The 17910-nt window shown below is 35.8% G+C and overlaps 1 protein-coding gene across 1 annotated transcript in view; it reads left to right on the top strand.

Moving 5' to 3' along the window:
- LOC100986527 (N-deacetylase and N-sulfotransferase 4) overlaps window positions 1-17910 on the top strand; it is a 291143-nt gene that overhangs the window by 245355 nt on the left and 27878 nt on the right. The window contains exon 8 of the mRNA XM_003830045.7: window positions 17734-17830. Within this exon, the coding sequence (XP_003830093.1) occupies window positions 17734-17830 (97 nt within the window). The remainder of the gene's footprint in view (window positions 1-17733; window positions 17831-17910) is intronic.

Genomic DNA, 17910 nt, shown 5'->3' with positions numbered 1-17910 from the left:
TGGTTGGTTGCTTGGTTGGTTTAACATTTTTGCTTTGAAGATGTTGTTTTATTGTTGGTGTCTTCTCCAAGCTAATCATTTTAACTTGCATGCAGTGTGAGCACTAACTAGCAGTAAAATGGTTAGACAGTAGATATCTAGAGAAATAAAAACCTAGAGCCACTGGAATCTAAGATTTATAATTAGACTTTGATATGTATATGTGCAACATTGTGTATATAAGAAAGGAAAAGCAATTTTCACCTTGTATCCATATAGAGTTAACCTCTCAAGCATATCTTCACTTTTCTTTAAATCTAACAGATCTTTCACTAATATTAGACCTACTGAAAAAGAGAATTGTCAGTGTTAGGATTGCTTTACTAATAATTCAACTTCATGTGGGGCCACTTAGCCTGGATGCATCAAATGTAAACTATCTGCTTCTTGGCAGTTATCTAGGCAAATGTTGCCTCCCATTTTCTTGCCTCTTTATGCATCAGATTACATCGACCCACAAAATCAATAGGCTGGCTGCAGAGAGCAGATCAGATAGTCCCCTGCCAAGCAGTCGGCTGAGAAAGTAGCATCACCATTAATGAGAAATTACTGTGAAACAGACTTTTTGTCATCCTCTCTCCCTCTGGTCAAGACTATTTGTTTCTCTTTATTCCATAAAGCATATTACATGCCACTCTGTCTACATTGTCAGAAATACATCCAACACATGTTCATTGTCCATCTGTTATGTGTAAGGTAAGGCTAGATGTTCTAGGGCATGCAAAGAACAAAATAAATTTTTTCTCAAAGCCAGTGGAGAGATTTCTCATTATTCACTATCATACATTTCAAAAATGTGTTTTAAAACTGACTGCTACATGTCATATTATATTCTGATGATTTATTAAGCAGCTTTTTACCGTTTGTGTTTACACTGAACTACATTCTATTTACCATCCCAATAAGTTACTTGACCATCTACCATTTGATATGTAATTTAGAAAGACAGGTAAATAGATAGAAGCATAAGTATTATGAGCATATATCAACACACAAAATACAATTGTATAAAGACAAAGCAAGTGTCCCACAAATGGTGGTTATTCAAAAGATCTCACATACTTTTATAAAATTGATAAATTATTGATGGTAAATCAATTCTTTTGTCACAAATGTTTATATAAAATATATCTATAATATTTATGGCACAGTAATAATAAAAATCAGACAAATTAACAAAGATTTTAGACAGCTTACATAGAAAGAATCCTCCAATGGCCTCCAGCTCTACTCTTCCTCTATCTGTAGAAAAAAGGAAAAACTTTTTTTTAATGATGAACTAAATTTCTTGATATTATTTGAAATTTTTAAGATAAAGAATTGTATTTATTAATATGTTTGGATATCAGTGACACTTTTCTTAAAAAATAAATATAATCAAAGATATGCCAGCTCCAATATGATTTGGGCAACATGATGATTCTAAGTATTGATTGAATGTTTGTTAAATATAGAATACAGTGCTGGTGGATTAGGGGTATAAATGGAAATTAGAAATTAAAATATGGGATTATTCTGTAAGAAATTACATCATTCTTGGAAGATATAAGAAATATATATATATATAATTTGCAAGTGCTGATAATTTTAATTTTGCATAATATCATAGGGGTAAGTTCCTAGGAAGTTCATCATAAGAGAGAGAATAACTCAGAAAAGATAACATAGAGTTTACAAATTTTCATCATTGCTGTTGTTTATATAAGTTTAGGAATTTTCATATACATTATCAAAATATAGTTTTCTGTAAGAATACTTAAATGATACATGAGTAAATGTTTTCCTACTGAAAGTCTCCCTTTGCTATTATGAAATTATATTATTTATATGGTTACTTTTCACTGAAATTTTAAAGTTGCAAACATTTTTGTTAACTAAATATCATATATTCTCAAATATATTTAAGAAGAAAAACAAGGAATAGAAAATAGAGTAGTTAAGTTAAAGGGAGAATTATTCAGATACATGAGATTTTGACAAAAGTTGACTTACTGCAGCAAATCTGATGAACTTTGCCAAACACATCATGTCCAAAAATCTTCAAGTTGTGAAGTAACAATAAAGTGCATAATACTAGTTCACTTCCCTGGTGGTTATCTCTTCTTTTCATATTCATATCTATAATAACACATTTTAAAATGGTAAGCATTGTCACCCTTTTCTCTATAAAATATGAACTTAGTTTTATTTTAAAAACCAGTATTACTTGGTAGGTTTTTTATGGCCCATTCATCACAATGCTAGAGAGTTAGAATAGAGAAACATGGTGTGTTTCTGTTACTGTTACAAAGTGTCAAAATAAAATATTAAAGTACTCTTTTGTATTTACAAGTGTGACTTCTTATTCAGTATATTTCATGTTTAAAACTAAGTCAACTATTATTTTTCTTTAGATTTTCAATTCACACATTCTTGTTACCACAAATAAAAGAAAAAGTGAAAAATGATAATATTCACATCTATTTAATTTCCTTTGGTTCCTCATGTAAAGTTTCATTAGCACCAACTACCATGTATGTGAAGCTGCTTTGTCACCTAATTAAAAACTGCAATATGAATATCTGTCAATGGGTACCCTGATAAGTAGAGCACAAAACGCATTTGTGCTCATCTCTCACTGGAAATGGATTCTTTCACAGGTGATTAACATGGGAATGTGTACTGAGGACACATATGAAATGCAATCCCCAGACTGTATCCTTGTCAGTTTAGTCCTTAGTGTGTAAGACTCTTAAAATTGTACTCACTCGTGTACATTAATTCATGTCCTTTATTATTTTGGTAGAATAATCACTACACAGTGTAAAAGAATAGGGTTTCTTTTCTTTCTTTTTTTTTTTTTTTTTTTGCTTTTTTTTTTTTTTTATAATTCTCATTATGGGAACCAAAACCACAATATGGAGGAAGTTAGAAGGTCAGATTCTTACACATGAGCTAATCGATGCTTTTAAGCTCTCAAACTGTCAGCTTAGCTCAGTTCCAGTCTTCACTCAGTCACTCCAGAGTCTCACTATCAACAAACATGCCAAACATGATGTGGATTCCTGCTTTTCTGTGTGACTAGGAGAATGCTCAAAGAGCTGAAGTTTCTCTCCCCATGCCAACGTCTCCAGGGTTAAAGAAGTGGGAAAATAAACCACAGAGCACTAACCTTAGGTGGTTAATCCCTTTGCTGATTCCAGCTGTCAAGACATCCAGCCCCAGTTTAGAAATGATGAAATTTGAATAGCTGTGACATAAAGAAATCTTAAGATCTAGTGGCAAACACACTGTAGATTCTATTAGTATGTGTCTGTTGAAGGAATGAAGGAATGCTGACACAGAGAATTAAAGATTGTAAGAGCAGAATAAGAAATTAGGGACATCTAGCTCAACCTATTCATTGTAGAGAGAAAATGGATGACACTCAGTGTAGTGAAATGCCTTGTTCTAAGTCACATGGCTTATTAGGAACAAGTCAGGACTAAAGCCCTAGGTTTTCTTACTCCTCCTCAAGGGTGATTTCAACCACAAGATGGTGGTTTTACAATTAAAAAAGCAAGTATACTATTATCATCAACTCTACGTCAAATGAAATTTCAGGGGTAACTCCTTACTTTAGAAGGATCTGACAGTATGTTCAGTGTGAATTTATTCAACCTATGCTTTTGAAGTACTAACATAATCAAAAGAAAATTATTGCCTTCATGGAACTTATAAGCCACAATAATTGCTTGTTATGTGAACAAAATAGTGTTACAAATTTGTCTTCATATTTATTTCTCTTTTTACCACCCTACAACTTATTTATAATTATATTACTGCACTTACCACACAGAATTGCAGACACTTATGCCTGTCATATACTGATTCCTGCAAACCTTAAAGAATGAGACTTTGTTTGGTTCATATTTGCACCCTGGAACCTAGCATAGTACAATAGCCACCGTCTTCAAAATATCATTAAAGAATAACCAAAAGCAGAGGGCTGTGTGTACAAAGAACAAGAAAAGTGGCACATCTGTTTCTCAGATAGTAAATAGTGATGTAATGGTAAGTAACCTATAGAAGCAGGTACAAGTCAGTGCGGGAAGCTTTGAATGCTGCCAGTGTAATTTGAATTTGATAGACAATTAGGAACAACAAGCTATAGGCTCTGAAGTTGAGAGTGAAGTGACTTAAAAAAATGTTGGTCAATGAAGAGTACACCAGAAGCCTTTTCTCAGGACAGGTAAGAATAGGGAGGTGCTGAAGATAGGAAAATAATCTACCTATGAGAGAGGGAAGCCCAGAAGAGCTTCATGGTTGTGAAAAGCAAGACCTTCGAAGTAGGAGTGAGTGAGACTGAGAATAACGAAAGAGTGATCTGTGACTAATTACCCCCATTGCTGGGGAAATAGGAGTTCTGTAATAGCACTTTTCACTTTAATTCTTTCATCTTTTAGTCTTTTCAGTGAAATTAAGTCAGTATAGTTTTTATCATATCACAGATGAGAGAGGACAGATTTCATTATTATCTTAAATATTTTTTCCTAATCAAAATTTAAATTTATATTTTGCCATGTTATCTTTCTCCTCCTAACTTAGCGATAGTATGTTATATACCTTTCAGGAATATCTCCTCCACCAAAGATGGCAATAATTTCTCACGATTTTGATTCTTTAATTTACACTGAAGCAACATTTTGATTATATGAGGCTGTCAGTCATTCTGACATCCAAAAATGATGACTTAAGTCTTGGATTGTTTTCCCTGTTAATCAATTGCAAACATGTTCTTGTCAAGGGTCAAATTCCCCACACAAACCACTTATTGAGGTTCAGTCATAAAAAAAAAATTACTTGCAGATAGCTCCCTTGAAAATAAAATAAAGTGGCAATACTTTCTAACTTAAAATCATCATAAAATATATTTGAGCATTTAATCCAAGTATAATAATGAAAAAGGAAACTGAATTTTTTGTTTGTGCCTTACAGAAACATTTGATAAGTTCAATGTCATATATGAGTGAATAATACTGTATTAGAACAACTGATTCATAAGAGTTTAAAAATACAGTTCATTTTATTGAGTTGGCTTTCTTTTCCCTGCCAGGATATTCATTAAAACACAAATAATAACATAAGGGAGTATGTTCAAAAGTACACAGTCATTAGTTTAAAAATAGAGCTGGCTGGGTGCAGTGGCTCACTCCTATAATCCCGGCACTTTGGGAGGCCGAGGCAGGCAGATCACAAAGTCAGCAGTTTGAGACTAGCCTGGCCAATATGGTGAAATCCCGTCTCTACTAAAAATACAAAAATTAGCCAGGCGTGGTGGTGTGTGCCTGCAGTCCCGGCTACTTGGGAGGCTGAGGCAGGAGAATCACTTGACTCCAGGAGGCAGAGGTTGCAGTGAGCCGAGATTGTGCCACTGCACTCCAGCCTGGGTGATGGAGTGAGACTCCATCTCAAAAAAAAAAAGAAAAAAAAAATGATAGCGCTACAAAGTAAATATGCCACCTTCTCTTGGGGTCAATTTTACTATGAGACTACCTCATGGGAAAATACCAGTAGTATTAATTTACTTAAATAAACATGAGTATAATATGGTGAAGAATAGATAGACATTTAGGGTAAATTAGAAACATTTTGTGTCTAAAGCAGTACTCTTGAAGCTGTCACCCCAGACAGACACAGAACCATGGGCTCCTTTCCATCCAGTCCTACCCCCAGAGGTTGGCATTATAAACCTCTGAAATTCAGGGTACTTTGTAGCAAAGTTTGACAAATCAGTCTATTAAGTGCTACAGGAGTTCTGTAGTGAGTGCATTTATTATGGATCAGTGTACTCACACGAGGAACACTTTCCCAAGAAGTTGAGGGACTGCATAGATTTTACATGGGGAACAAGGAGAGTTCAAGCCTTCATAAAGATGTCTCTCAGTTTTTCCATAAAGATTTGTTGATTGGAGCACTGAGAATAAACACCCTTAATCTATTAAACTTCCTCATCAGTGTACATGGATTGTATTAGGCTTAAATGACATTGAGAGACAAAACTTGAAAGTCACCACCCTGTGCAATACAACTTGGAAAGGGCATTTTACAGACATACACAGGGCAAGACTCAATAAGCAGAAAAAATTAAGAAACAACACAGGCCAATTGGAAAGGAAAAATATGTTTTAAAAGATGCCTTTTATAGCATTCTTCTTTAAACCGTCAGGGGAATACCAAAAGGGAAATGAAAAGCAAACCAATGGCCTCTGAAATGTTTGTAATTAGTAAAATAATCCTTCTATCATGAGCACTGGGCATTTTTAAAGTTTCAACTATTAAGGTCTAGAAATGTCCTAGTTATCTAGAATAGGCACGTGACCTGGATGAGGATCATCAATCTTGAATTGATAATTCCATGGTGTCCTTGCCAGTGAAGGATGTGGAGAATAGTGAGCAAAGCAAAAATTTAGTAGCAAAAAGGCAATGTAGACTTTGAATAACTAGATATAATAAGAACAAAAGTTATTTTAATGCAGCCTATAAAAATATGGAATTATAATAAGGTAAATGGTATGATATTCTTTCAATCTATGTTCTTCTTAGCTTGATTGCGAATTTGCAATTTTTACTTATTTGGAGGGAAATATCCAAGGGTGCTTCTGCCCTTGCAAGGAACATAATTTCATCAGATTTTACTGCCCTTTCTAAGTCTTGTTCATTGCTTCAGGAAATCTTCTGCCTGCTTTGTTTATGTTTACTTAAAAGTAAATTTGCCTCATATATTCCACAAACACAAACCATGTGCATCACCTGTACCTGTGTGACAGCTGAGTTACATGTACTTTCACTAGACTGGCACTGTAGCCATAAACTGCCTAAAGCAATTTTAACTGAATTCCTTTTTCAAAGTTTAAATATATCTATAGTGCTAGATACTTAAACCAGTAAATATCTGTTGCAGTTTCAGTTATGCAGGGAACAATAAGATTGGAGAATGAAAAGGGAAATAATTGCTTTCTAATTTTCTGACTTAAAAATTAAAACAATAGAAACAGAACAAAGTAAGAAAGTGCAATTAAATGCTTAGCTTTTTTGGAGGGAAGATCCTTTACCCTTCATAATCATTGTCAAAAAACTTCACATGCACATGTGTGCATGCACACACGCACATAATTTAACTGCAGACAACGCCAGATTTGGATTCTAAATCTGAAACTACCTTGCTGTGTGACCTTCAGCAGGGCCTAAATAAAACACCTTGCATCTCAGCTTTCTCAGCTATCAAGAAGGGATAATAATATCTGTCTTGCCAGGTTGCTTTGAAGATTAGAAATAATCTACGTCAATCAAGTACCTGGAATATAGAAGGTGATCAATAAAAGTTAGACATTATTTTTGCTGGTATTCAGATTTTCATACAGTATAAGAAAAGTCAGAGTAGGAAAAGTCTGAACAAACATGTTCAGAATATAAAATAGAAAATACAAACATCCATTAATAAAGTTTTGATTAACAGACTAAAGGGAAAACTTGCCAGGAAAAGAGGTGAAAACAGAAATGGGCATCTGGAAATCCCTAAAATAGCATAATATAAAAGGATTGCAGTTACAAAAAAAGACAATCTGCCTATATTGAGGAACATACCGATAGGAATACCTGAAATAATGTAAATTAAGTTGTTAGTAATAAAAATATTTGGAACAGCAAGTATTGTAACAGCTTAGCATCCCAACATTCTGGGAAAGTATAAATAAATATTAACTAGTGTCATCCTCTTCCCCCAAAAAGCATGCTTATCCATATTCTCTCTGTGTTGGAGACAACGACAACTCTTTTCAAGTCTTATATTAAATCTGCTTATTTCTGTGAACATTTTATTTCACCAGTTTTGCAAGCAGAAATTAGAATGCCAAAGACATGTGCACTGCAATAAAGAAGATAAGTGGCTGAGTTGAACATACAGAACCAAGAACGAGCTCGCAAATAAGACTTTGACATTCAACAGTGGCACTGAATTATCAATTAGTCTACTCTTCTGCCTTTGCTAAGCATAAAGATATCTTCATTTGAGCAAATGAAGTGAACACCTACTCTGAGATTTGCTCTGCTGGGTTATGTGTGGGGAAATTCAATAAGTATAGGTTGAGAACTGCCTTCCTATTGCTTTGTATCTAAAAATGCAGTTCAGAAATGAAGTTCTTTATAAATAGTTATATGATAATATGAGAGAAATAATGTTTAAGTTCTAAAGTGATGGTGTACTCATTAACTAGCTTCTGGGACTGCCAAGAAAGACAGCATTGGGGATTATGTATGGTGTGTTGTAGGAGTTTAGATGCTAAATGTCTATACAGTTAACATTATGTTTGTTTTCAAACATATATCCAAATTAGTCTATGCCAATTGCTAAATGTTTACTGTGCCTGTCCTAAGTCATTCTACAAATGTTTATTCAGCATTTCTTAAGTATTGGGTTGTAGCAATAAAGAAGACAGAGACCTCACCTTCAGAGAACTTACATTCTAGTTGACATAGAATTACTATTAACTATAACTATACTTATATATATAAACATTACAAACATATACACAAAGAAAATAATTTTAGGTACTGACATGTAATTAAGAAAATATGACAGGAAACTCAGAAAGAGACAAGAGTGGGAAGAAGCTTTGACTATCGTCATCAGGGAAGGCCACTTGCATGGGTTGACATTTGTGTTGAGATCTGAATGGTAAGCGGTGCTGAAACTATTGGCTTTATGAGTTGCAGGAACCAGGCAGCAAGTATACACAGAAATGTGTTAAATTAGGATTATATAATGGTCTTCAGGTAATCTAGTAGGGCAACCTATATCCTCAAGTTGGCTAAAGATACTCCAAGCTATTTCTCTACAAAGTAACTCACAGATGCCAGAAGTCTAGTGATCTGACTGTGTGAGGCAAAACTTATCTTGTGGACAGACAGTCACACATGGTGCTGGTACATTCTAATGATGGACCAAGAAGTCTCTCAAGATGAACACCTGTAGTAAAGCAATCCATCAGTGAGATTTACTCTTTCTCTTGCTCCAATTGCCTAACTAATCTTGCCTAACTAATCTGGACAAAAAGAAAAGAAGGGCAAATGTGGAATCAAATAATAAATACTCTTACATACAGTATGATTTAATGATTTTAAATAACGTATAATGCTGTCAACAACCACATGAGATAAATATTACCAACCACTATTTTATAAATAAGGAACTGAGGTCCAGATAATTTAGGAAAATTGCTTAATGCACAGGCAGTCTCCCTCATGAGTTCATGCTCTTAATGACTGGGCTATGCTACCCCTCTAAAATAAATAGGGAAGGTTTATGGTAGATATTAGCTTAAGCTAGAAATGTAGGCAAAATTTTGGGGAAAAATATGAGCATCACATGGAGAAATAATTCAATGATTAGGGTACAAACATGAGAATTTCTACAGTAGTGAATACAGTATAACTGAAGCATTAAGTTGATGTTGGCAATTATTAACTCAGAATAGTGCTACTCAAAGTGTGGTCCATTAATAGCCTGTTTGAATTATTTTGTTGCTGATTTACCATGAGACAAGAAGCTGGTGCCAGAGTAGAAATCAACTATATCACTAAGCATACCAGTTGCTTTCCTTGAAATTTTATTTTTATCTTGTAACAGAATGTTCTTTTTGAAACAAGCAATGCATTGATTCACATTCTTGCACAAGCTCCTTATCTTCTCATAGACAAGTACTTTGAAACACAATGAGCTAGAGTATAGGTGATGTTGCTGTAATTATGCCATTCAAAAATACATTGGCTAAATAAAATGAAAATGTATTTCTCACTCATGTAACTGTCCAGAAGTAAGCAGGTAGTCTTGGAGCTGCAGACAGTTCCACGCCACATGATCACCTAGGGCCTCAGACTGATAGGCTCTTCAATATATGGCTTCCACTTGAGGTCAAGTTACATGCTGCAATCTAGCCATTTTACAGCAGGGGGTAAGTTGGAAAGGAGAAATCCAGGGAGTGTGGCTTTATTTTTTAGGATACTTCATATCATTTTGTCTCACTTTCCATTGAACTGAAATTAATATGAGGAAAGCTACATTGAGGAAAGAGTGTGAAATATACTCTCTAGCTGGGAATCTGCATAATAAGCTAAATAGGGGATGCTCCATTATCGACTGAAGAAATGAAGAATAGATAGTTGAGCCTTCTCTGCCACAGTGAAAAATATGGTTAGTTGAACTAAAACTACACCATATGAGTATATGAGATGGAATACTAAATAAAAAGATGGCAGAAAATGGAGATACCAGTTAAAACAAAATTTCAGTTATGCGAATTAAATAAGGAATGTCGTTTACTGGCTTCTAATTAATTCCTTTTATCACAGTTTCCATAGATGAATTTGTAGAAAAATCCAGGATCTGTAACTAATTTTTTCCAAGGTAAATTCTAACATAATATGGTTGTCATTATACATTACTGATCCCTTTAGATTGTACTTCAGCCTTGTTCCAATGAGAGCAGGGATAGAAATGTATTTGAGTCAAGAGTGCCTTTTAATTTTATAGAGTATGAATATGAATAGCCACTGCCATAGGTAGTGTTCCCTAGAAGCAGAATGTGAGATAGAGATTCCATTGCAAATGATTTAAGAAATGCTTTCAGGAAAAACCTATAAGGGAAACTATGAAACTGAAAAGATGGGAAAAGAGCTGACAAGGATGTCATCTCTGGTAAAGCCTAGCCTTACCTGATCTGCAGGGAGAGAACTAGTCACAGGCCAATTTTCTCACCTTGAGGCAAGCAGGTCAGTCTTCCATACCCCTGCATCCACTGGAGGTGGGCTATCCCCTGAGAGTGAGGAGGGGATGCAGAGTTTGATTTCCGGTCAGGTGGCTTCTATTAGCCAGGGAGAATTCTCAATCCCCTAGCTGGGGGCAATAGCAGCTGGCAAAGTTCAGAGGAGTGGAGGGTTTGCTCTAGTCTGAAAAGAGGATGCATTCAGTGGAGAAAAGAGCATCCACCACGCTCTACTCTGTACACGCTCAGTTTCATTTGTTATGTTCACTCCAACCAGACACATTTTTTCTCATGATTCTATAAACTTCATGCCTGGGGAAATTTATAAGAGGAGAATTACTTTGAGAAACTATAACACAATTGCTGCTTTTGGTCCCAAAGGTGAAATCAGTGATTATTTTCTCCCATTTTGTCTCCTATTCTGTATTTCCCCCACCTTTGTCTAGCATTTTTGCTGGCCTAGAAGAAATACTGGGTGGGTCAGTTAGTCTTAGGACTGGAGGAAGTAGCAGCAGTGGTAGTTTGTCTCACTAACTCTCCTCTTGTAAATTTCTTTAGGAGAAAAGCTGTGTTTAGATAAAGATGACTTAAGGAGTACACTATGGTAGTCTGTTCTGGCACCCCCATCTAGCTCTTATCAGGCAGTGGTTGCCATACTTTCCCATTTACAGTTATAACTGGGTAAGGAAGTACCAACAAGCAACTTAGTGAACTATTTGAATGCCAAAGATACTTCTCCCTGTTCTCACTATATAGTAGCTGTTCTAATTCTTCATGATTATGTGGGTCAATTACCCCTACCAGGATGGTAACTCATTTCCATGTCTGCCAATCTACTGGCACAAAAAGTCCAAAGTGACCAGGTAGGAGTTTTAGCTTTGTGTTTGGTGAGCCCCTTCCCATGTCTCCTGGTGGAATCTTCCCTGCTATGGGAGCTAGAATTCCTAGATCCACCAACCTTAAAGTTATGAGGAAAGAAAGCACAAATTCTCCAAGCATATCATTGGGAATACTGGTAAGGGGGTCCATTCCCACATCAACTCCTGGACTCAAATACACAACTCTTTGGACAAAGGGTACAGTAGAGGCACCTGTTGGTGATATAGTGTATTCCTTAAATAAAAACTATTTGTTGGACTCTGCACCAACTAATAGTTTATGATTTAAGGCGTACACTATATCTTCAAGCTGGTACCTCAACTGTATCTTTCAAGTGGCCTTTCCATCACTCTCAGGTGAGCAACTTGTAGAAAGTGGGGTATGTTAATAGGACTAGTGACTTTCAGGGCCATATGCCTACTGTCATGCTTCCTTTACCAGAAAGAAGTTTCCCTTATCCCAAGCAATAGTATGTAAGATAACATGTCAATGAGCCATATACTCTGTGAGCCCTTTCATAGTGGTGATAGCCAGGGCTACGTGGGCAGAGAAGGAGAGTCAATGTTTGGAATACATGTCAAACCTGATGTAGGTGAATCATGCCCTTTTCATTATCACAGTGTCCAATATAATCAATGTTTCACTAAGTGGCAGGATAATGCTATTTCTGAGATTTGAAAGTATTTGCTGTTACTGTCAGGTCAGATATTCAGCACTGGCAGTAACTACAGAAGACATAGGGGAAAGAGGTCCATGCATGGCTTTCACCTGTGCTGCCATGGTTACTCTATTCATGAGCCATTTGCATTAGCTCTGGGTTAGTTGACAACAGAGATTAGGCAACATGTAGGAATGTTGTAACCTGGCTGAATCATGCTGCTCTCTTGGTTGTCAGGGTCTCTTCTACATAAAATGCTCTCTGGTGTACATTAATGTATAATACAAAGATCATCACACACTTTGGACACTATCATAGGTCCATCCACATGCCTCTTTCTTAGAACTTCCTATCTTAATTTTCCTAGCTTGTTCCTTCAAGTTGCCTGTCCTGTCCATCCTATGCCATTTATTCATCTCTGCTGATTAGTTTGTCATATCCTTACCTTTGGCTATAAGTCTATCCACAAAGCAAACAAAAAGCAGATGACTGGGTACACTGCCCACAACTCTGACAACTGAAAGAGTTCCATTAACCAGCGATTTTTAGAAACCCCTCTGAATGGAACTGTAGTGCCACCAAAGTCCATTTTAGTCTTCTACTAACATATGGGTTAGCCCATCTGCAAACCAAGCCTGGGTTTCTCCTCTTTGTCAGCAGGTTATAGGAACCCTTCACAAAACTAAAAATGAGCTGATGGAGAAGCATCAGTGCAACAGTGACAGGTGACTTAGAATCATGGGCCACTTATTTGTAAGTGGCCCCTGGATCAGCCTGACACTGATCCCAGATATACCATTTCCATCTTACAGTGAATTGTTGCTGGACATACCTGAACTTATGATTTGATGGGTCTATCACTATTCAGTTCATGGTGGGTAGTTATGGCCACTTGATCACATTAATGACTAATGACAAACACTCTCTTCCATAGCACTCTCTTCTTGGATACAGCAGTATACAAGTGCTATGGTTTGCGTAATATGATTCAGATAGTATCCTTTGCTACAGAACCTTAAAAGTGTACATTGTGATTCTTTTCAAGTACTTGCCAGATATTCCACAAGGCATCCATTTATATCATTGATGCCATAGTATCATGAATCTTCCAGCATATAAAGCCCAAGTGTGAGGGTGGCTTGTACTTCAGCCTTACCTACTGCCTACCCCTTTCTTGCTCTAGGCCCCATCCTAAACTTGAAGCTATCTGTATCACTCAATAAATGCACAGAGAAATATTTCCTAGCACTGTGCTACCTCTTAGCAGTAAGAGTTGCAATGTACAACTTACACTTTGCTATGAACGGGATGTCCCAGTGTGCTCAAGATGTCCAGATCCCTGAAAGCTTAAAAGGTGGCAGGCTCCTAAAACTTTGTATGCTTGTCTTCCATCCTCTGAGGTGCATGTGTTTTATTAAGGCAGCCAGAGTAATTTCCACTTATTTGTCAGGTCCAAATATCATGTCAACAATATAGTAAGCCAGTGTTAGGTTCTGCAGAATGCCAGGGTGATACTGGTCCCTTTAGTCTATATAATAACACTGGGAAGAATCAGCCTAAGCATTTCTTAATGGATCTTCTATTTTAATTGGATAAAATTATATTCTGTCGTAGAATAAAATGATATTGAGAAGTCTATGATTTTGCAGCACCTATATTTGGCAAAATGGTTAAAAGAATCATAATTAGAGAAAACTCACTTGACAAGTGTTATATTTAAAAGTATTTGTCAAAGAAAAACATTCTTAATGGAAAATAATTGTGAAAATATTTGGTCTCTAATATTTAGACATTTTCATATTAAAAAAATTAGAACTGAAAATTTGCTTATCGGCCAGGCACAGTGGCTCATGCTAATCCCAGCACCTTGGGAGCCCAAGTCCAGAGAATCACTTGAGGCCAGTAGTTCCAGACTAGCCTGAGCAACATGGCAAAACCCCATCTCTACCAAAGAAATAAAAAATTAACTGGGCATGGTTGTGCACATCTGTAGTCTCAGATAATCCGGAGGCTGAGGTAGGAGAATCACTTGAATCTGAGAAGAGAAGGTTGCAGTGAGCCGAGTTGGCACCACTGCACTCCAGCCTGGGTGACAGAGCGAGACTGTGTTGAAAAAAAAAAAAGAAAGAAAGAAAGAAAGGGAAGGGGCTTATCTCACCTCTCTCTCCAGTTAAAAATACAGTGGCTTACAGAGAAGAGTAATTTGAGTGTCAACACTTTCACATTTATTAACTATGAAATGCAAATTTGAGAAGGATTGAAGACAATTTTATAGAAAAGCAAAACATAATAATATCATATCAAAAATGATCATTCTTCAGAACTTTGGTGACATAGTATTAAAGAAAGATGTATCTAAAAAAATTGATTAATACCACCAATGGTATTCTTCACAGAAATACAAAAAATAATCCTAAAATTAACATGGAACCACAATGGACCCAGAATAGCCAAAGCCATCCTAGGCAAAAAGTACAAAATAGGAAGAATCACATTACTTGACTTCAAATTATACTACAGAGCTATAGGAACCAAAATGCATGGTATTGGCACGCAAATTGACACATAGACCAATGAAACAGAATAGAGAATCCAGAAATAAACCCATACCTCTACAGTGAACTCATTTTCACCAAAGATGTCAAGAACATACACTGGGGAAAAGATAGATTCTTCAGTAACCAGTATTGGAAAAACTGGATAGCTGCATGCAGAAGAATGAAACTAGACCCCTATCTCTCGCCATACACAAAATAAAATTAAAATGGATTAAAGACTTAAAACTAAGACCTCAAACTATAAAACTACTAAAATAAAACATTGGGGAAACTCCCCAAGACATTTAGTCTGGGCAAAGATTTCTTAAGCAATACCCCACAAGTCCATGCCAAAGCAAAAATGGGCAAATGGGATCACATCAAGTTAAAAGGCTGCACAGCAAAGGAAACAATAAAGTTTAGAGACAACCCAAAGACTGAAGTAAAATATTTGCAACTATCCATCTGAGAATGAATTTTTAACCAGAATATGTAAGGGATTCAAACAACTCTATAGGAAAAAAAAACTAATAATCTGATTTAAAAATGGGCAAAGGATCTGAATAGACATTTCTCCAAAGAAGATATACAAATGCCAAATTATTATATGAAAATGTTCTCAACATCATTGATCATCAGAGAAATGCACATCAAAACTACAATGAGATGCCATCTCACCCCAGTTAAGACATATCTTGTCCAAAAGACAAGTAATAACAAATGCTAGTTAAGATGTAGAGAAAAGGGAACACTTGGACACTGTTGGTGGGAATGTAAATTAGTACAACCACTATGGAAAACAATATGGAGTTTCCACACAAAACTAAAAATAGAACTACCATGTGATTCAGCAATCTAACATCATGAATATTAAAAATATTCTAAAAAAGAAAGGAAATTGGTTGGGCTCATGCCTGTAATCCCAGCACTTTGGGAGGCTGAGGTGGACAGATCATGAGGTCAGGAGATAGAGACCATCCTGGCTAACATAGTGAAACCCCGTCTTTACTAAAAATACAAAAAATTAGCCGGGTGTGGTGGCACGTGCCTGTGGTCCCAGCTACTCGGGAGGCTGGGGCAGGAGAATCGCTTGAATTTGGGAGGCGAAGGTTGCGGTGAGCCGAGATTGTGCCATTGCACTCCAGCCTGGGCAACAAGAGCAAAACTCTGTCTCAAAAAAAAAAGAAAGGAAATCAGTATATTGAAGAGATACCTGCACTCCCACATTTATTTCAGCACTATTCACAATAGCCAAGATTTGGAAGCAACTTAAGTATCCATCAACAGAGAAATGAATGAAGGGAATGTGGTACTTATACACAATGAAGTACTATTCAGCCATGAAAAAGAATGAGATTTTGTCATTTTCAACACCATGGATGAAACCTGAGGATATTATGTTAAGTGAAATAAGCCAGGCACAAAAAGGCAAACTTCACATGTTCTCATGCATTTGTGAGAACTTAAAATTAAAACAACTGAACTCATGGAGATAGAGCATACAATGATACAATGATGGTTACCAGGGGCTGGGAAGAAAAGTGGAGGTGGTGGGAATGGGGATCGTTAATGGGTGCAAAAATATAGTTAGATCGAATGAATAAAATCTAGTATTTAATAGCACAACAAGGTGACTACAGTCAACAATAATTTATTTTACATTTAAAATAACCAAAAGCATAAAATTAGAACATTTGTAATACAAGAAATGATAAATGCTTGAAGTAATGGATACCCCATTTACCCTGATGTGATTATTATGTATTGTATGCCTGTATCAAAATATCTGATGTATTTCAAAAATGTATATACCCACTATGTAGCCATAAAATTAAAAATTAAAAAATTAAAAATTAAGTGAAAAAGGAACTGATTAAAGTACAGAAATATGAACCATAAATGTTTTTCCTTCTTGTTTCATTGTTAATATTGGGATAATAAATATAAAAATAGAATGTTTTAATTTCCAAGGTATATGTTTTTTAAAAATACTTTTACTTGTGACAATCATCTTGAATATAATTATTGTGTAGGTCACCAATATAATAAAACCAATATGGCAGTCAATAAGTATTTCAAAAATTTTATCCTTTTAATTTTAAAAGCCCTTTTAATTCTCAAAAGTGTAATGATTTTGGTAATAAATTAGAGTCAGCCAGATAGAATGAAATAAAAACTGGCACTGGAAGTGTAGGTTAGATGGGCATAATATTGGACCAATGGATACATTGGGTATGTTGAGTCTGAAATTTCCTCACCGTATCTATACAAAAATGATATATTTGCAATATAAAACCTTAAGTCTAGAGCTCAGGAGGGAGGTAGAGGCTGGATACTGATCTAGAAGCTATCAGCTTATAAGATGTGGCCAAACCATGGGAATATCTGAATCAAAACATGAAATGAAATGAAAGGAAAAGTTGGCCAGGTCTGGAATTCAAGGATAGCACTCCAGCCTCTAGGGAGAAAAAATAGGAATGATTAGGGAGAACACAGTAATATGAGTAACTATGATGAAACCAGGTTAAGTCAAGTCCTCTGATATATAGACATAAAACATAAACCAAGAAATAGAGTAGTATCACAGGGATTAGAGCCTTGCCAAACACTGAAAGATGATAACAACAGGAAGGACTTGATGCTGAGTCCCAGCCTTGAGATAAGGAAGGTGTCAATAACTTTATTTAAAAAAGATTTGGAAACCAGAGAACCAGAGTGAGGTCTAACTCCAAGTTCTAAGGTATTAGGCCAGAATTTGATTCCATCTTTTGAACAATTTTTAGAGAACAGAGCCAGACAGTCATTACACTGTGAGGTTACTTATTCTTCCTTCTTGCAGAATCCATGTGATGATAAACGACACAAAGACATCTGGTCCAGAGAGAAAACTTGTGACCACTTACCAAAATTTCTAGTAATTGGTCCACAAAAAACAGGTAAAAATAGCCAATTGTGCTACTTATATCCTTTTTAAAAATATTTTATGAAATACATTGGTATATGGATTTATCAGATT

Source organism: Pan paniscus, chromosome 3 (assembly GCF_029289425.2).
Source record: "Pan paniscus chromosome 3, NHGRI_mPanPan1-v2.0_pri, whole genome shotgun sequence".
NCBI classification, from domain to species: domain Eukaryota; kingdom Metazoa; phylum Chordata; class Mammalia; order Primates; family Hominidae; genus Pan; species Pan paniscus.
The sequence above is the reverse complement of the archived record's forward strand: the minus strand, read 5'-3'. Positions and strand labels throughout refer to the sequence as shown.